General features: G+C 45.1%; 1 protein-coding gene across 18 annotated transcripts in view; it reads right to left on the bottom strand.

The window, feature by feature from the left end:
• The window catches only part of LOC123996580 (disks large homolog 1-like), a 320,554-nt gene that overhangs the window by 105,036 nt on the left and 194,172 nt on the right, over window positions 1-21,346 (bottom strand). For all 18 annotated transcript variants that reach the window (XM_046300045.1, XM_046300039.1, XM_046300038.1 and 15 more), the window contains 5 exons: window positions 20,068-20,192; window positions 14,976-15,145; window positions 10,690-10,826; window positions 5,433-5,577; window positions 2,628-2,754 (listed from right to left, as the gene is read on the bottom strand). In XM_046300045.1, the coding sequence (XP_046156001.1) occupies window positions 2,628-2,754; window positions 5,433-5,577; window positions 10,690-10,826; window positions 14,976-15,145; window positions 20,068-20,192 (704 nt within the window). The remainder of the gene's footprint in view (window positions 1-2,627; window positions 2,755-5,432; window positions 5,578-10,689; window positions 10,827-14,975; window positions 15,146-20,067; window positions 20,193-21,346) is intronic.

Consider the following 21,346-nt stretch of genomic DNA (forward strand, 5'->3'; position numbering starts at 1 on the left):
AACTCAGATTAAGAGGAGATACAGCACCATAACTCAGATTAAGGGGAGGAGATACAGCACCATAACTCAGATTAAGGGGAGGAGATACAGCACCATAACTCAGATTAAGGGGAGGAGATACAGCACCATAACTCAGATTAAGGGGAGGAGATACAGCACCATAACTCAGATTAAGGGGAGGAGATACAGCACCATAACTCAGACTAAGGGGGGGAGATACAGCACCATAACTCAGATTAAGGGGAGGAGATACAGCACCATAACTCAGATTAAGGGGAGGAGATACAGCACCATAACTCAGATTAAGGGGAGGAGATACAGCACCATAACTCAGATTAAGGAGAGTAGAGCACCATAACTCAGATTAAGGGGAGGAGATACAGCACCATAACTCAGACTAAGGGGGGGGAGATACAGCACCATAACTCAGATTAAGGGGAGGAGATACAGCACCATAACTCAGATTAAGGGGAGGAGATACAGCACCATAACTCAGATTAAGGGGCGATACAGCACCATAACTCAGATTAAGAGGAGATACAGCACCATAACTCAGATTAAGTGGAGGAGATACAGCAGCACCATAACTCAGATTAAGGGGAGGAGATACAGCACCATAACTCAGATTAAGGGGAGGAGATACAGCACCATAACTCAGATTAAGGGGAGGAGATACAGCACCATAACTCAGATTAAGGGGAGGAGATACAGCACCATAACTCAGACTAAGGGGGGGAGATACAGCACCATAACTCAGATTAAGGGGAGGAGATACAGCACCATAACTCAGATTAAGGGGAGGAGATACAGCACCATAACTCAGATTAAGGAGAGTAGAGCACCATAACTCAGATTAAGGGGAGGAGATACAGCACCATAACTCAGACTAAGGGGGGGAGATACAGCACCATAACTCAGATTAAGGGGAGGAGATACAGCACCATAACTCAGACTAAGGGGGAGATACAGCACCATAACTCAGATTAAGGGGAGGAGATACAGCACCATAACTCAGACTAAGGGGGAGATACAGCACCATAACTCAGATTAAGGGGAGGAGATACAGCACCATAACTCAGACTAAGGGGGAGATACAGCACCATAACTCAGATTAAGGGGAGGAGATACAGCACCATAACTCAGACTAAGGGGGGGAGATACAGCACCATAACTCAGATTAAGGGGAGGAGATACAGCACCATAACTCAGATTAAGGGGAGGAGATACAGCACCATAACTCAGATTAAGGAGAGTAGAGCACCATAACTCAGATTAAGGGGAGGATATACAGCACCATAACTCAGACTAAGGGGGGGGAGATACAGCACCATAACTCAGATTAAGGAGGAGATACAGCACCATAACTCAGATTAAGGGGAGGAGATACAGCACCATAACTCAGATTAAGGGGAGGAGATACAGCACCATAACTCAGACTAAGGGGGAGATACAGCACCATAACTCAGATTAAGGGGAGGAGATACAGCACCATAACTCAGATTAAGGGGAGGAGATACAGCACCATAACTCAGATTAAGGGGCGATACAGCACCATAACTCAGATTAAGGGGAGGAGATACAGCACCATAACTCAGATTAAGGGGAGGAGATACAGCACCATAACTCAGATTAAGGGGAGGAGATACAGCACCATAACTCAGATTAAGGGGAGGAGATACAGCACCATAACTCAGATTAAGGGGAGGAGATACAGCACCATAACTCAGATTAAGGGGAGGAGATACAGCACCATAACTCAGATTAAGGAGAGGAGATACAGCACCATAACTCAGATTAAGGGGAGGAGATACAGCACCATAACTCAGATTAAGGGGAGGAGATACAGCACCATAACTCAGATTAAGGGGAGGAGATACAGCACCATAACTCAGATTAAGGGGAGGAGATACAGCACCATAACTCAGATTAAGGGGAGGAGATAGAACACCATAACTCAGATTAAGGGGAGGAGATGGAGCACCATAACTCAGATTAAGGGGAGGAGATACAGCACCATAACTCAGATTAAGGGGAGTAGAGCACCATAACTCAGATTAAGGGGAGGAGATACAGCACCATAACTCAGATTAAGGGGAGGAGATACAGCACCATAACTCAGATTAAGGGGAGGAGATACAGCACCATAACTCAGATTAAGGGGAGGAGATACAGCACCATAACTCAGATTAAGGGGAGGAGATACAGCACCATAACTCAGATTAAGGGGAGGAGATACAGCACCATAACTCAGATTAAGGGGAGGAGATAGAACACCATAACTCAGATTAAGGGGAGGAGATAGAACACCATAACTCAGATTAAGGGGAGGAGATACAGCACCATAACTCAGATTAAGGGGAGGAGATACAGCACCATAACTCAGATTAAGGGGAGGAGATACAGCACCATAACTGAGAGCCACTGAGAGTCAAGAGAAGGAAAGTGACCCATTCACCATGGTACTGATGAATCTCAGCAGCAGCAACTAATAATGGCACCACACTCCCTTTGTCCAGTACACTCATAAACCAACACAAACACTAACAACACGTATAAACATCTAACGCTTTGTAAAAGAAAAGGGATCAAATGTTGTGTGTGTGTGTGTCTATCATCACCCAGTTTACCTTGTCACCTCGTCGTCTCCTAGCATGCTCTTGGGGACGGGGGAGTAGCGACCAGGCGTGGCGGGGGTATGGGGCCGGCTCAGGTAGTTGGAAGGGCTGATATGGTTGTCCATGTGAGGGGAATACGCTAGAGAAATAACACACACACACACACACACACACACACACACACACACACACACACACACACACACACACACACACACACACACACACACACACACACACACACACACACACACACACACACACAGTATCAATATAATGGGTCTCCGCCTCAGTGTGTAGATAGATAGTGAGTTAACATTAGCGGCTAATGCTAAGAAAAAATGATAAAATGCTGCTTAGTGAGGGAGGCGCTAGGCTAATCGCTAACTTCACCTTGAGCCGACCCTGGTACAGACAGAGGCAGAGCAGGACACTATAAAACACATGCTTTATGGCTCCTCTGACAGGGGGAGGTTCTCTCCTTAAATGAAGACCACCTTCAGCAATGGCACAAGCACCACAGAACAATCAATAACATTGTCCAGGTGAAATACTGGAACGTTCCCCCTGGTACTGGACAGGGCTGGCCCCAGAGGCAACACGGAACGTTCTGCCTGGTACTGGACAGGGCTGGCCCCAGAGGCAACACGGAACGTTCCCCTGGTACTGGACAGGGCTGGCCAACAGGGAACGTTCTGCCTGGTACTGGACGGGGCTGGGCCCATAGGCAACACGGAACGTTCTGCCTGGTACTAGACTGGGCTGGCCAACACGGAACGTTCTGCCTGGTACTGGACGGGGCTGGCCAACACGGAACGTTCTGCCTGGTACTAGACAGGGCTGGCCCCATAGGCAACACGGAACGTTCTGCCTGGTACTAGACTGGGCTGGCCAACACGGAACGTTCTGCCTGGTACTGGACGGGGCTGGCCCCATAGGCAACACGGAACGTTCTGCCTGGTACTGGACAGGGCTGGCCCCATAGGCAACAAAGCAAGACTTAAACGAGACCAATATACGTGTCCCGAAACATAAACGTGGCGTGAACAGTGATGCAGAGAGACAGTGGGTCACCCACGGTATACTCAGCTAGTCAGGGGGACAGACAGTGGGTCACCCACGGTATACTCAGCTAGTCAGGGGGCCAGACAGTGGGTCACCCACGGTATACTCAGCTACAGTCAGGGGGACAGACAGTGGGTCACCCATGGTATACTCAGCTAGTCAGGGGGCCAGACAGTGGGTCACCCACGGTATACTCAGCTAGTCAGGGGGCCAGACAGTGGGTCACCCACGGTATACTCAGCTAGTCAGGGGGCCAGACAGTGGGTCACCCACGGTATACTCAGCTAGTCAGGGGGCCAGACAGTGGGACACCCACGGTATACTCAGCTAGTCAGGGGGCCAGACAGTGGGGGGCTAGTCAGGGGAACAGACAGTGGGTCACCCACGGTATACTCAGCTAGTCAGGGGGACAGACAGTGGGTCACCCATGGTATACTCAGCTAGTCAGGGGGACAGACAGTGGGTCACCCACGGTATACTCAGCTAGTCAGGGGGACAGACAGTGGGTCACCCACGGTATACTCAGCTAGTCAGGGGACAGACAGTGGGTCACCCACGTATACTCAGTATACTCAGCTCAGTCAGGGGGACAGACAGTGGGTCACCCACGGTATACTCAGCTAGTCAGGGGGACAGACAGTGGGTCACCCACGGTATACTCAGCTAGTCAGGGGGACAGACAGTGGGTCACCCACGGTATACTCATCTAGTCAGGGGAACAGACAGTGGGTCACCCACGGTATACTCAGCTAGTCAGGGGGACAGACAGTGGGTCACCCACGGTATACTCAGCTAGTCAGGGGAACAGACAGTGGGTCACCCACGGTATACTCAGCTAGTCAGGGGGACAGACAGTGGGTCACCCACGGTATACTCCGCTACAGTTAAATAGCCAGCCATTCACCCTGCTTCTAAACAGGAACCCTTCCTCCTTCATAAGGAGTCTGGCTCAGATTGGACCTACTACTGTAAACTCTATTCTAATGCCTATTGGTCCAGATATAGACCCGCTGTACTCACTCCCTCCCCACTAACTCACTGTGCCCATTGGATTAGCGCAGTAGCTATTGGGGTCAGCAGCCAGCGACACGCTGGGTCTGCGTGGCCTTAATGATTACATTTGTCTTTTGTCCTATATTCCTCTCAGACCCACAGACCCATGTTCTGTCATAATACTGACCCTTTACACAGAATTTATACAATAACAAATTGGACCACTAGCAAATTAGCCCTTTGAAGGATGCTAGTGGTTATCTATGGTAACAACACAGGGAAGCTAATAATTAGCATTTTACCCCTTTTTGATGGGTTGCTAGTAGTTATCTATGGATAACAACACAGGGAAGCTAATAATTAGCACTTTACCCCCTTTTTGATGGGTTGCTTCCGTTTGAGAAGCTAGAGATATATAATGTTTTCATTGATTAGCTTTAGTCTGTAGTTCTGTGAAGTTGTGTATCGATGTAGCATCCCTCCGTGGGAGCTCCACACCACATGGCTCCCTTCACATAACCAGGGCCGCGTTCGGTAGCCAAACGTTGCAGGTAGAAATGCCACGGATAGAGCCATATTGTAGGCTACATGTCAGAAAAGCATGTTTATTCTACATTGTATATTAGCATCTGAACATAACAAAACGTCCTGATGAACACTCCCCTGCTGTCACAGCTACCCTGGGATAATTGGAAACCATGGGATGTGTGTGTACTTGAATATGTGTGTATGTGTGTGTGTGTGTTCGTGCGCACTCACAGTTGGTGATGTCGGGGGGAGCGAAACTGTCGTTCATGAAGACACTGGTGGGCTTCGCCACTTTCAAGTAAACCACATCAGGGGTGTTTTTCAAGGCTGCCACGGCATCCTCGTGACTCACTTCCTCAAGGCAAGCGCTGTTTACCTGGGGGGGGGGGGGCAGTCAGACGGCTCATCAGTTGGTTACATACAGGAGGAGACATGTCAGGCAAACCAACTGTCATCGTATCCAAAACAAGCCTCAATCTAACTTAATCGAAGTCAAGTACTTCAAGGGGATTTGTTAAGTTAAGGGTTTGTTAAGTTAAGGGTTTGTTAAGTTAAGGGTTTGTTAAGTTAAGGGTTTGTTAAGTTAAGGGTTTGTTAAGTTAAGGGTTTGTTAAGTTAAGGGTTTGTTAAGTTAAGGGTTTGTTAAGTTAAGGGTTTGTTAAGTTAAGGGTTTGTTAAGTTAAGGGTTTGTTAAGTTAAGGGTTTGTTAAGTTAAGCTATTTTATGAGGTGAAATTGTAAGGCGATTACTGCCCTGACCTGAGCAAGTCAACGGTAAAGATGAAATGATGTGGTAGTCATGACACTGTTGCCATCAAAACCAGCCAACTTTCTCTCCTGCACTCATTTTGGCTATGAATAACATGTTAAGTAATTGTACAATTCCTAACTATCCCAATCTTTTATTTTCCTCAGTAGTGTGAAGGGGGGGGGGGGGTAATATCTCCATCTGAATTAAAGGGAAAGTCTCATTGTGTAATTTGGATCAGGAGAGTCCATGGGAATCCGTCTCTACTGTGGCATTTAGTGTAGACGACTTCTGAATTACCTTTAAGATGATTGGAGGAACTTTGGGAGACTTGTTTACTTCACTTTTGTAGATGATCTACCTCACTTGCTTTGGCAATGTTAACACGTGTTTCCCATGCCAATAAAGCCCCTGGAATTGAATTGACTTCCTGACAATCGTCCAGAAACATCCCATAATATATCACTGTGATGTACAACGGGATGTCTCTGGACGATTGTCACCTGACACACTGACAGAAAGACGTGGAGACGGCGAACGCCAAACTGTATCTACCAGAGAAGAGGACATGGTGAGACTCCACACAAATAACCAACCCATAATGAGATACTGCTGTACCTACAAACCAATCAAGTTGACTGTCTGACTCTGTACCGGTACCCCATGTATATATATATATTATATATTATATATATATGTATATAGCCACAGCTGTTGTATTTACTACTGCTCTTTCATCATTTGTTATTTTTGTCTCTTTTTATTTTATTTGATTAAAACTGCATTGTTGGTTAAGGGCTTGTAAGTAAGCATTTCAATGTAGGGTCTACTACACCTGTTGTATTCAGCATTTCACTGTAAGGTCTACTACACCTGTTGTATTCAGCATTTCACTGTAAGGTCTACTACACCTGTTGTATTCAGCATTTCACTGTAAGGTCTACTACACCTGTTGTATTCAGCATTTCACTGTAAGGTCTACCTACACCTGTTGTATTCAGCATTTCACTGTAAGGTCTACTACACCTGTTGTATTCAGCATTTCACTGTAGGGTCTACTACACCTGTTGTATTCAGCATTTCACTGTAGGGTCTACTACACCTGTTGTATTCAGCATTTCACTGTAAGGTCTCCTACACCTGTTGTATTCAGCATTTCACTGTAGGGTCTACTACACCTGTTGTATTCAGCATTTCACTGTAAGGTCTACAACACCTGTTGTATTCAGCATTTCACTGTAAGGTCTACTACACCTGTTGTATTCAGCATTTCACTGTAAGGTCTACTACACCTGTTGTATTCAGCATTTCAATGTAAGGTCTACTACACCTGTTGTATTCAGCATTTCACTGTAAGGTCTACTACACCTGTTGTATTCAGCATTTCACTGTAAGGTCTACTACACCTGTTGTATTCAGCATTTCACTGTAAGGTCTACTACACCTGTTGTATTCAGCATTTCACTGTAAGGTCTACTACACCTGTTGTATTCAGCATTTCACTGTAAGGTCTACTACACCTGTTGTATTCAGCATTTCAATGTAAGGTCTACTACACCTGTTGTATTCAGCATTTCACTGTAAGGTCTACCTACACCTGTTGTATTCAGCATTTCACTGTAAGGTCTACTACACCTGTTGTATTCAGCATTTCACTGTAAGGTCTACTACACCTGTTGTATTCAGCATTTCACTGTAAGGTCTACTACACCGGTTGTATTCAGCATTTCACTGTAAGGTCTACTACACCTGTTGTATTCAGCATTTCACTGTAAGGTCTACTACACCTGTTGTATTCAGCATTTCAATGTAAGGTCTACTACACCTGTTGTATTCAGCATTTCACTGTAAGGTCTACTACACCTGTTGTATTCAGCATTTCACTGTAAGGTCTACCTACACCTGTTGTATTCAGCATTTCACTGTAAGGTCTACTACACCTGTTGTATTCAGCATTTCACTGTAAGGTCTACTACACCTGTTGTATTCAGCATTTCACTGTAAAGTCTACTACACCTGTTGTATTCAGCATTTCAATGTAAGGTCTACTACACCTGTTGTATTCAGCATTTCACTGTAAGGTCTACTACACCTGTTGTATTCAGCATTTCACTGTAAGGTCTACTACACCTGTTGTATTCAGCATTTCAATGTAAGGTCTACTACACCTGTTGTATTCAGCATTTCACTGTAAGGTCTACCTACACCTGTTGTATTCAGCATTTCACTGTAAGGTCTACTACACCTGTTGTATTCAGCATTTCACTGTAAGGTCTACTACACCTGTTGTATTCAGCATTTCACTGTAAGGTCTACTACACCGGTTGTATTCAGCATTTCACTGTAAGGTCTACTACACCTGTTGTATTCAGCATTTCACTGTAAGGTCTACTACACCTGTTGTATTCAGCATTTCAATGTAAGGTCTACTACACCTGTTGTATTCAGCATTTCACTGTAAGGTCTACTACACCTGTTGTATTCAGCATTTCACTGTAAGGTCTACCTACACCTGTTGTATTCAGCATTTCACTGTAAGGTCTACTACACCTGTTGTATTCAGCATTTCACTGTAAGGTCTACTACACCTGTTGTATTCAGCATTTCACTGTAAGGTCTACCTACACCTGTTGTATTCAGCATTTCACTGTAAGGTCTCCTACACCTGTTGTATTCAGCATTTCACTGTAAGGTCTACTACACCTGTTGTATTCAGCATTTCACTGTAAGGTCTACTACACCTGTTGTATTCAGCATTTCACTGTAAGGTCTACTACACCTGTTGTATTCAGCATTTCACTGTAAGGTATACTACACCTGTTGTATTCAGCATTTCACTGTAAGGTCTACTACACCTGTTGTATTCAGCATTTCACTGTAAGGTCTACTACACCTGTTGTATTCAGCATTTCACTGTAAGGTCTACCTACACCTGTTGTATATGTGTACAATAACAATATAATATGTAATTTACCAGACACTTTTCCCCTAAGTGACTTACAGTCAGGAATACATTTGACATAAGGGAGGTCCTGGGAATCAACGCCATGCTCTTCCACCTGGCTTACAGAGGACCTCAACTTTAAAACTCAATCCAAATGACATGGTTCAAATTGTTGTTGATTTCAGGTCAAATTCACGTCAGTCGACAACTCAATCAAATGTCTGTCAGAACTAGACGTTGATGTAATGTCAATGCCCAGTGGGAAGTCTTTCAGGAAGTAAACTCAGAAACAAAACAAAAAGAAACTCCCCTTTTTAAAGGACCCTGTCTTTTAAAGATAATTCGTAAAAATCCAAATAACTTCACAGATCTTCATTGTAAAGGGTTTAAACAAGGTTTCCCACGCTTGTTCAATGAACCATAAACAATTAATGAACATATACCTGTGGAACGGTCGTTAAGACACTAACAGCTCACAGACGGTAGGCAATTAAGGTCACAGTTATGAAAACTTAGGACACTAAAGAGGCCTTTCTACGGACTTTGAAAAACACCAAAAGAAAGATGCCCAGGGTCCCTGCTCATCTGCGTGAACGTGCCTTAGGCATGCTGCAAGGAGGCATGAGGACTGCAGATGTGGCCAGGGAAATAAATTGCAATGTCCGTACAGTGAGATGCCTAAGACAGGGCTACAGGGAGACAGGATGGGCAGCTGATCGTCCTCGGGGTGGCAGACCACGTGTAACAACACCTGCACAGGATCGGTACATCCGAACATCACACCTGCGGGACAGGTACAGGATGGCAACAACAACTGCCCGAGTTACAGCAGGAACGCAAAATCCCTCCATCTGCGCTCAGACTGTCTACAATAGGCTGAGAGAGGTTGGACTGAGGGCTTGTAGGCCTGTTGTAAGGCAGGTCCTCACCAGAAATCACCGGCAACAGCATCGCCTATTAGCACAAATGCACCGTCGCTGGACCAGACAGGACTGACAAAAAGTGCTCTTCACTGACGAGTCGTGGCTTTGTCTCACCAGGGGTGATGGTCAGATTTGCGTTTATCATCGAAGGAATGAGCGTAACACCGAGGCCTGTACTCTGGAGCGGGATCGATTTGGAGGTGGAGGGTCCGTCATGGTCTGGGGCGGTGTGTCACAGCATCATCGGACTGAGCGTGCCGTCATTGCAGGCAATCCCAACGCTGTGCGTTACAGGGAAGACATCCTCCTCCCTCATGTGGTACCCTTCCTGCAGGCTCATCCTGACATGACCCTCCAGCATGACAATGCCACCAGCCATACTGCTCGTTCTGTGCGTGATTTCCTGCAAGACAGGAATGTCAGTGTTCTGCCATGGCAAGCGAAGAGTCTGGATCTCAATCCCATTGAGCACGTCTGGGACCTGTTGGATCGGAGGGTGAGGGCTAGGGCCATTCCCCCCAGAAATATCCGGGAACTTGCCTTGGTGGAAGGGTGGGGTAACATCTCACAGAAAAAACTGGCAAATCTGGTGCAGCCCATGAGGAGGAGATGCATTGCAGTACTTAATGCAGCTGGTGGCCACACCAGATACTGACTGTATCTTGATTTTGAGCCCCCCCCCTTTTGTTCAGGGACACATTATTCCAATTCTGTTAGTCACATGTCTGTGGATCTTGTTCAGTTTATGTCTCAGTTGTTGAAACTTATGTTCATACAAATATTTACACATGTTAAGTTAGCTGAAAATAAACGCAGTTGACAGTGAGAGGACGTTTCTTTTTTTTGCTGAGTCACTACATTGTTATGTTCTTACAGCCAATAGTTTGTCTCCTATCTGCAGCCTCTGGTCTTTGTGTGCAGCCCCTCCCTCGATGACCTTGGTGACATAGATGCTGTTGTCTCCTGGAATGTGCTGGTTCCCTACTCCCCCCGCAATACTGAATCCTAGCCCTGAAGAGAGGGAGGGACAGAGGAGAGACGCAAAGAGTGAGAGAGGGAGAGAAGGGTAGAGACAGAGGGAGGGAGAGAGGGAGAGAAGGGTAGAGACAGAGGGAGGGAGAGAGAGAAGGGTACAGACAGAGAGAGGGAGGGAGGGAGAAGGGTAGAGAGAGGGAGGGAGGGAGGGAGTGAGGGAGAGAGGGAGGGAGTGAGGGAGGGTGGGTGGGAGAAGGGTAGAGAGAGGGAGGGAGGGAGAGAGAGAAGGGTAGAGAGAGGGAGGGAGGGAGGGAGTGAGGGAGAGAGGGAGGGAGTGAGGGAGGGAGTGAGGGAGGGAGTGAGGGAGGGGGGGGAGTGAGGAAGGGAGGGAGAGAAGGGTAGAGACAGAGGGAGGGAGGGAGGGAGGGAGGGAGGGAGGGAGGGAGGGAGGGAGGGAGGGAGGGAGGGAGGGAGGGAGGGAGAGAGGGAGGGAGAGAGGGAGGGAGAGAAGGGAGAGAAGGGTAGAGACAGAGGGAGGTTGGGAGGGAGGTTGGGAGGGAGGGAGGTTGGGAGGGAGGGAGGTTGGGAGGGAGGTTGGGAGGGAGGGAGGTTGGGAGGGAGAGAAGGGTAGAGACAGAGGGAGGTTGGGAGGGAGGGAGGGAGGGAGGGAGAGAAGGGAGAGAAGGGTAGAGACAGAGGGAGGTTGGGAGGGAGGGAGGTTGGGAGGGAGGAGGTTGGGAGGGAGGGAGAGAGAGAGAGAGGTACATTACAACACAATAAAACATTATAAATACTATATTAATTCAGAGCAGTGGTTCCCAAACCTTTTCACTCAGGCCCCCCTTCCATCATGTTGCAGGTTTAAAGATTATTTCCTGCAATTCTATACATTTTGCCATGGGGTGCAGATTTAATTTTTGTATTTTATGCTAATTTCCTTAAATTCTACACATTTTGCCATGAGGTGGAGAGAACATTTTGCAGTTTTAAAGCACATTTCCTGCTATTCTACACATTTGGTCATGTACTAGGTGTGTTCACGTGATAGCTGAGCAACTAAACCATTACAAATAACGGTTTCTGACACCCCACTGGGCAAAACCTGGCTGAATCGATGTTGTTTCCACATCATTTCAACAACGAACGTGATGACGTTGAATCAACGTGGAAAACTGATTGGGATTTGAAGAAAGGTATCAACGTCGGGGCATTTCCACCCAACTTTCAACCTAAATCCAATGACATTTTTTGATTGATTTCCCGTTGAATTCACATCAGTTAGAATGAGGTCCGTGCCCAGTAGGGGGGAGGGCTAGTTGATCTGGGGCACGGTTCCCATAGCGATGAAACTTAGGCTTCCGAGTCTAGCCTACAACGGGCCCGAAAACGTCACACGCGTTTCCCCGAAACAACCACGCAGAGGGAACGGTCACGGAGTCGTTGAGGCGTGTGTCGACACTGACAGGATGGAAAGAAAAAGGGAGCGCTGCTCTCGGATCAGATTTCTCCATTCAAATATTTCCCTTAAACATCATAGTTATTCCACAACACTGACGATAGATCAGCTCATAGAAAGAGATCCATCCCCCTACGGCTGCAAATACTGAAATCAGATTTTTCTAAATGTTTACCCTACTAATAATGCACTCTGTTAAGATGTGGAGCATCATTGCATCCATGTGAGGCTACACATATAATATAATAATATATATAAATATATTATAAATTATAAATATATACACACAGTATTAAATATATTAGAGGCAAAAATGACAAGACGGTAGTCAAATAAAACACAATGAACATTGAAATATATAGGCCTGTGTCGTCTACCACTGTATGTAGGCTATTTATCTCATAATGCCTCTCCTTCCCAGGAAGAAAGCTGTTACACTGTAGGTAGGCTATTTATCTCATAATGCCTCTCCTTCCCAGGACGAAAGCTGTTACACTGTAGGTAGGCTATTTATCTCATAATGCCTCTCCTTCCCAGGAAGAAAGCTGTTACACTGTAGGTAGGCTATTTATCTTATAATGCCTCTCCTTCCCAGGAAGAAAGCTGTTACACTGTAGGTAGGCTATTTATCTCATAATGCCTCTCCTTCCCAGGCCTAGGCTATTTATCTCATAATTCTCCTTCCCAGGAAGAAAGCTGTTACACTGTAGGTAGGCTATTTATCTCATAATGCCTCTCCTTCCCAGGAAGAAAGCTGTTACACTGTAGGTAGGCTATTTATCTCATAATGCCTCTCCTTCCCAGGAAGAAAGCTGTTACACTGTAGGTAGGCTATTTATCTCATAATGCCTCTCCTTCCCAGGAAGAAAGCTGTTACACTGTAGGTAGGCTATTTATCTCATAATGCCTCTCCTTCCCAGGACGAAAGCTGTTACACTGTAGGTAGGCTATTTATCTCATAATGCCTCTCCTTCCCAGGAAGAAAGCTGTTACACTGTAGGTAGGCTATTTATCTCATAATGCCTCTCCTTCCCAGGAAGAAAGCTGTTACACTGTAGGTAGGCTATTTATCTCATAATGCCTCTCCTTCCCAGGACGCTGTTACACTGTAGGTAGGCTATTTATCTCATAATGCCTCTCCTTCCCAACAGCTGTTACACTGTAGGTAGGCTATTTATCTCATAATGCCTCTCCTTCCCAGGACGAAAGCTGTTACACTGTAGGTAGGCTATTTATCTCATAATGCCTCTCCTTCCCAGGAAGAAAGCTGTTACACTGTAGGTAGGCTATTTATCTCATAATGCCTCTCCTTCCCAGGAAGAAAGCTGTTACACTGTAGGTAGGCTATTTATCTCATAATGCCTCTCCTTCCCAGGAAGAAAGCTGTTACACTGTATGTAGGCTATTTATCTCATAATGCCTCTCCTTCCCAGGAAGAAAGCTGTTACACTGTAGGTAGGCTATTTATCTCATAATGCCTCTCCTTCCCAGGAAGAAAGCTGTTACACTGTAGGTAGGCTATTTATCTCATAATGCCTCTCCTTCCCAGGACGAAAGCTGTTACACTGTAGGTAGGCTATTTATCTCATAATGCCTCTCCTTCCCAGGAAGAAAGCTGTTACACTGTAGGTAGGCTATTTATCTCATAATGCCTCTCCTTCCCAGGACGAAAGCTGTTACACTGTAGGTAGGCTATTTATCTCATAATGCAGTCATCTCGGGTTTTCATTTGAAGCATATTTTTAATCCTTCGATTGTTTTTGTAACAATTGCAAAGACATTTGCAACTTTGTAGTCAACGTCGGTGTGAAGCTATCGGCGGTCACAAGTGAGACAGATGCCTTGATTCTATGTTTAACAGAGGTCTTTCTGCGTACAACGTGACGTGGTGGTGGGGGGACGACGACATCTAACACTTCACTGTTCTGAGTGCTCTGATGGAGTCGGTAAACAAGAGCACCTTTAGTGAATTATGTTTTTTGGGGGGGGTAAACAGCTCGGAGATTTAACGATGCTCCTACTAGAGCTTCTAACGATGAACTTCGCCTTAAGATGCTTTTTGGGAAACCGCTCGGAGATTTAACGATGCTCCTACTAGAGCTTCTAACGATGAACTTCGCCTTAAGATGCTTTTGGGAAACAGCTCGGAGATTTAACGATGCTCCTACTAGAGCTTCTAACGATGAACTTCGCCTTAAGATGCTTTTTGGGAAACCGCTCGGAGATTTAACAATGCTCCTACTAGAGCTTCTAACGATGAACTTCGCCTTAAGATGCTTTTGGGAAACAGCTCAGAGATTTAACGAGCTTCTAACGATGAAGTTCGCCTTAAGATGCTTTTTGGGAAACAGCTCAGAGATTTAACGATGCTCCTACTAGAGCTTCTAACGATGAACTTCGCCTTATGATGCTTTTGGGAAACCGGGCCCTAGACGCGTTATAAACAACTCTAAAGATCTGCAATGACTGCCATGACAAGAGGAGAACTGCTGATGCACCACTAACCCCATTTACAAATTGCACCTTGTGCATTCCACTATTACGTCAGCACGCCCCAACAGTTTGGGAGCCGCTAATTCAGACTGTTATCACCCGGAGGACGACGAACCACAGAGCGTAAAGAACACGTAGCAGAAAGTTACACATCAACTCAACACATTTAAATCATGATGAAATCGTATCACTAAAGTGTAGCTTTTAATCTCCACGGTGACAGACATTCCCTTTACCTTTGGGACCTTTGACTAGTTTGAGCTCCAGGATCTTCTCCGAGAGGGCTTTTCTCCTGCGGATGTAGAGCCTGACGATGCAGCCAGCCTCCTTCAGGGCCTCCACAGCCTTACTGTGGGTCACATCCCTCACGTCGGCCTCGTTCACTCTCAGGATGCAGTCATTCACTCTGCAGGAAGAGACAAATACATCCTTCATTCACTCTACAGGAAGAGTCAAATACATCCTTCATTCACTCTACAGGAAGAGTCAAATACATCCTTCATTCACTCTGCAGGAAGAGTCAAATACATCCTTCATTCACTCTGCAGGAAGAGTCAAATACATCCTTCATTCACTCTACAGGAAGAGTCAAATACATCCTTCATTCACTCTACAGGAAGAGTCAAATACATCCTTCATTCACTCTACAGGAAGAGTCAAATATATCCTTCATTCACTCTACAGGAAGAGTCAAATACATCCGTCATTCACTCTACAGGAAGAGTCAAATACATCCGTCATTCACTCTACAGGAAGGGTCAAATACATCCTTCATTTACTCTACAGGAAGAGTCAAATACATCCTTCATTCACACTTTAGCCAGGGGAATCAAATACATCTGTCATTCACACTTTAGCCAGGGGAATCAAATACATCTGTCATTCACACTTTAGCCAGGGGAATCAAATACATCTGTCATTCACACTTTAGCCAGGGGAATCAAATACATCTGTCATTCACACTTTAGCCAGGGGAATCAAATACATCTGTCATTCACACTTTAGCCAGGGGAATCAAATACATCTGTCATTCACACTTTAGCCAGGGGAATCAAATACATCTGTCATTCACACTTTAGCCAGGGAATCAAATACATCTGTCATTCACACTTTAGCCAGAGGGGAATCAAATACATCCGTCATTCACACTTTAGCCAGGGGAATCAAATACATCCGTCATTCACACTTTAGCCAGGGGAATCAAATACATCCGTCATTCACACTTTAGCCAGGGGAATCAAATACATCCGTCATTCACACTTTAGCCAGGGGAATCAAATACATCCGTCATTCACACTTTAGCCAGGGGAATCAAATACATCCGTCATTCACACTTTAGCCAGGGGAATCAAATACATCAGTCATTCACACTTTAGCCAGGGGAATCAAATACATCCGTCATTCACACTTTAGCCAGGGGAATCAAATACATCCGTCATTCACACTTTAGCCAGGGGAATCAAATACATCCGTCATTCACACTTTAGCCAGGGGAATCAAATACATCTGTCATTCACACTTTAGCCAGGGGAATCAAATACATCTGTCATTCACACTTTAGCCAGGGGAATCAAATACATCTGTCATTCACACTTTAGCCAGGGGAATCAAATACATCTGTCATTCACACTTTAGCCAGGGGAATCAAATACATCTGTCATTCACACTTTAGCCAGGGGAATCAAATACATCTGTCATTCACACTTTAGCCAGGGGAATCAAATACATCTGTCATTCACACTTTAGCCAGAGGAATCAAATACATGTCATCAGAGGCATTTTAAAAGGCTAATTGATCATTAGAAAACCCTTTTGCAGCAACCATCACTCCTGTGCTCCAACACCTGTTGTGTTAGCTTATCCAAGTTGATCATTTTTATTGGCAATTTCTCGCATGGAATAGCCTTCATTTCTCAGAACAAGAATAGACTGACGGGTTTCAGAAGAAAGTTCTTTGTTTCTTGCCATTTTGAGCCTGTAATCGAACCCACAAATGCTGATGGCTCCAGATACTCAACTCGTCTGAAGGCCAATTTTATTGCTTCTTTAATCAGAACAACAGTTTTCAGCTGTGCTAACATAATTGCAAAAGGGTTTTCTAATGATCAATTAGCCTTTTAAAATGACAAACTTGGATTAGCTAACACAACGTGCCATTGGAACACAGGAGTGATGGTTGCTGATAATGGGCCTCTGTACTCCTATGTAGATATTCCATTTAAAAATCTGCCGTTTCCAGCTACAATAGTCATTTACAACATTGGCAATGTCTACACTGTATTTCTGATCAATTTGATGTTATTTTAATAGACAACATTTTCTACTTTTCTTTCAAAAACAAGGACATTTCTAAGTGACCCCAAACTTTTGAACTGTAGTGTATGTAAACAGACTGCTACAGGCTTTTCCATATATATTTAGAGGTTGGACGTTATCAGTGCGCCCAACGTGCTTGGTGTCACCACATTAGTCAGTATGTTACACCTGTGCCGGCTTGTCATCTCGTTAGTCAGAAGGTGTTTCACTTGTCTGGCCCAGGTGCTATTTACAGCACATATCGGGAAGTATTCAGACCCCTTGACTTTTGTTACATTACAGCCTTATTCTAAAATGGATTGAATAAATAAAACACTCAATCTACACACAATACCCCATAATGACATCACAGTACCCCATAATGACATCACAGTACCCCATAATGACATCACAATACCCCATAATGACATCACAATACCCCATAATGACATCACAATACCCCATAATGACATCACAATACCCCATAATGACATCACAATACCCCATAATGACATCACAATACCCCATAATGACATCACAATACCCCATAATGACATCACAATACCCCATAATGACATCACAATACCCCATAATGACATCACAATACCCCATAATGACATCACAATACCCCATAATGACAAAACAAAAACAAGTTTTTAGACATTGTTTTAATTTTGCTCCACATTTTGCTCCACTTTTTGGTTTGATTCCTGTCTTTAAGTTTGGTGTGGGTTTTTCTAATGTTTGGCCTCTTCTTGGGTGAATTTAGTGGGCTCTCACAGTTGGTGTCTGTTAGGTTCCAGTTGTTGTTGCTAGGCAACGTTCAGTGGACATCCCCCATGAGTGTCTTTCAGAACCCCTCCTAAACACCTGTTTAGTTTCGGCTGTTAGTTCCCGCTTCTGTTGGAGCGACACCTTTTGGTTTCTTGCTGGGGAACGTAACACAGACCATAAATGCCTCCATTTACAGTCAACGGTTTGGACACCTTCTCATTCAAGGGTTTTTCTTTATTTGGACTATTTTCTACATTGTAGAATAACAGCGAAGACATCAAAACTATGAAATAGCACATATGGAATAATGAAGTAAAAATATATGTATATATATATTATATATTTGAAATTCTTCAAAGTAGCCACCCTTCGACTTAACAACAGCTTTGCACACTCTTGACATTCTCTCAACCAGCTTCACCTGTGGCTTCAGGCTGTTCAGCGTGGGAGAGTGGCAACTGTGGGGACCAAGTAGGCTACACGTAGCTATGTGTGTAGAAAACATTTCATAACAGGTAAGACATTTAACTTGTTTAGTATAGTCCGTGTGTAACCACAGTCACTACTAGCTGTATAGTCTCTCGTTGTTGGTCATGGCTAGATAAAATATGTACAAACTGAGTACACATTCGAGAAGTGCCCTCCGATTTTGGATTCATACTCCGACCCCTCCTGTTCTCCATTTTGCTCGGAGCACGGTAGTACGCATCTTGAGAAACACCCAACATGGGTTTTTTTTCTATCTGCAACGAACAGACACGCACGTAACGTTACGAGGCTGCTAGCACTGTCATGAAGAGGCATGAGTGAAGCTAAGTTGTGAGAAAGCTCTGGTGCAGGTAATGTAGAAAAGTCATGAAGAGGCATGAGTGAAACTAAGTAGTGAGAACGCTCTGGTGCAGGTAATGTAGAAAAGTCATGAAAAGGGGCATGAGTGAAGCTAAGTAGTGAGAACGCTCTGGTGCAGGTAATGTAGAAAAGTCATGAAAAGGGGCATGAGTGAAGCTAAGTAGTGAGAACGCTCTGGTGCAGGTAATGTAGAAAAGTCATGAAGAGGCATGAGTGAAACTAAGTAGTGAGAACGCTCTGGTGCAGGTAATGTAGAAAAGTCATGAAGAGGCATGAGTGAAGCTAAGTAGTGAGAACGCTCTGGTGCAGGTAATGTAGAAAAGTCATGAAGAGGCATGAGTGAAACTAAGTAGTGAGAACGCTCTGGTGCAGGTAATGTAGAAAAGTCATGAAAAGGGGCATGAGTGAAGCTAAGTAGTGAGAACGCTCTGGTGCAGGTAATGTAGAAAAGTCATGAAAAGGGGCATGAGTGAAGCTAAGTAGTGAGAACGCTCTGGTGCAGGTAATGTAGAAAAGTCATGAAGAGGCATGAGTGAAACTAAGTAGTGAGAACGCTCTGGTGCAGGTAATGTAGAAAAGTCATGAAGAGGCATGAGTGAAACTAAGTAGTGAGAACGCTCTGGTGCAGGTAATGTAGAAAAGTCATGAAGAGGCATGAGTGAAACTAAGTAGTGAGAACGCTCTGGTGCAGGTAATGTAGAAAAGTCATGAAAAGGGGCATGAGTGAAGCTAAGTAGTGAGAACGCTCTGGTGCAGGTAATGTAGAAAAGTCATGAAAAGGGGCATGAGTGAAGCTAAGTAGTGAGAACGCTCTGGTGCAGGTAATGTAGAAAAGTCATGAAAAGGGGCATGAGTGAAACTAAGTAGTGAGAACGCTCTGGTGCAGGTAATGTAGAAAAGTCATGAAAAGGGGCATGAGTGAAACTAAGTAGTGAGAACGCTCTGGTGCAGGTAATGTAGAAAAGTCATGAAGAGGCATGAGTGAAGCTAAGTAGTGAGAAAGCTCTGGTGCAGGTAATGTAGAAAAGTCATGAAAAGTTAACTTTAGACATGTATTCATCTTAAACATAGTTTTGTAATTGACACAACAAAAAAAAGCGAACCAGAAAAATGTGTTTGACAAAAGGTTGGGGTAACCTAGGTAACCACCGGTCACCCCCCCCAACTGGTGTAACCTAGGTAACCACCGGTCACCCCCCCCCCCCCCCCAACTGGGACTGTGGAATCATTCCTCTAAAACGGTCCGGCTAGCTAACAAACAGAGTAGTGAATTTATCTGCGTTCTATCTCCTAACAGCAGCACCAAACCACGGGTTGACCATCTCCCTGACCACCAAGATGGCCGACGTCTCTCCCATCGTAGGGACGTCCAGTGTTGTCATTTCCTAATCCTATGGTGACAGTACACACCTGAGGCGTTCGTCCTGAGCTGCAGCTCCCCCAGGGATAATCTTGGTGATGAAGATACTGGGGTCTTCGCCGATGTGGGGGTTATCTGTACCCCCTGCAATACTGAAGCCCAACCCAGAGTTACCCTACAACGAGGGGCAGAAGATCGAAACGGGGTTTGGTTCAGATCAACTGTTATGTCATAGAAAGCAATTATGTTCAACATACAGTATGTGGTTGCATTACAATGTTATCATGATGTGCTCTACAGTACAGCATTAAGTATAATAATCACATATTCCATCATTTCTATTCATAATTTGATCCTGCTGTATAGCATTATGAGTACATCCCCACTTCAAATACTGACACATTCAGGCTGCATTATACTGAGTGTGTTATACTCCGTAGTTAGGACCCATTTCAATGTAAATGTCTGAGTATGGCTGGGGGGGGGGGGGGGGGGGGGGGGGGGGGGGGGTATATGTGTAATGGGAGCTATGCTGCTGCTCCAGTTTCAACTGGCCTGGGCCCTAGGACCATGTCCCAGGACTACCTGACATGAGGACTCCTTGCTGTCCCCAGTCCACCTGGCCATGCTCCTGCTCCAGTTTCAACTGTTCTGACTTACTATTATTCAACCATGCTGGTCATTTATGAACATTTGAACATCTTGGCCACGTTCTGTTATAATCTCCACCCCGGCACAGCCAGAAGAGGACTGGCCACCCCACATATGCTCTCTCTAATTCTCTCTTTCTTTCTCTCTCTCGGAGGACCTGAGCCCTAGGACCGTGCCCCAGGACTACCTGACATGATGGCTCCTTGCTGTCCCCAGTCCACCTGACTGTGCTGCTGCTCCAGTTTCAACTGTTCTGCCTTATTATTATTTGACCATGCTGGTCATTTATGAACATTTGAACATCTTGGTCATGTTCTGTTATAATCTCTACCCGGCACAGCCAGAAGAGGACTGGCCACCCCACATAGCCTGGTTCCTCTCTAGGTTTCTTCCTAGGTTTTGGCCTTTCTAGGGAGTTTTTCCTAGCCACCGTGCTTTTACACCTGCATTGTTTGCTGTTTGGGGTTTTAGGCTGGGTTTCTGTACAGCACTTTGAGATATCAGCTGATGTACGAAGGGCTATATAAATAAATTTGATTTGATATGTATGGTTGGAGGGGGGTAGTGGCAGTGTAATGTAGTGACTATTATAGGGCAGTAGTATAGGACCCGACTATATAGCCTTAACTAAGGCTCAGTGTGTGCTTGGGGGCTGTGTGCGTGTCTCTGACAGAATAG

Source organism: Oncorhynchus gorbuscha, linkage group LG15 (assembly GCF_021184085.1).
Source record: "Oncorhynchus gorbuscha isolate QuinsamMale2020 ecotype Even-year linkage group LG15, OgorEven_v1.0, whole genome shotgun sequence".
Taxonomy (NCBI): Eukaryota; Metazoa; Chordata; class Actinopteri; order Salmoniformes; family Salmonidae; genus Oncorhynchus; species Oncorhynchus gorbuscha.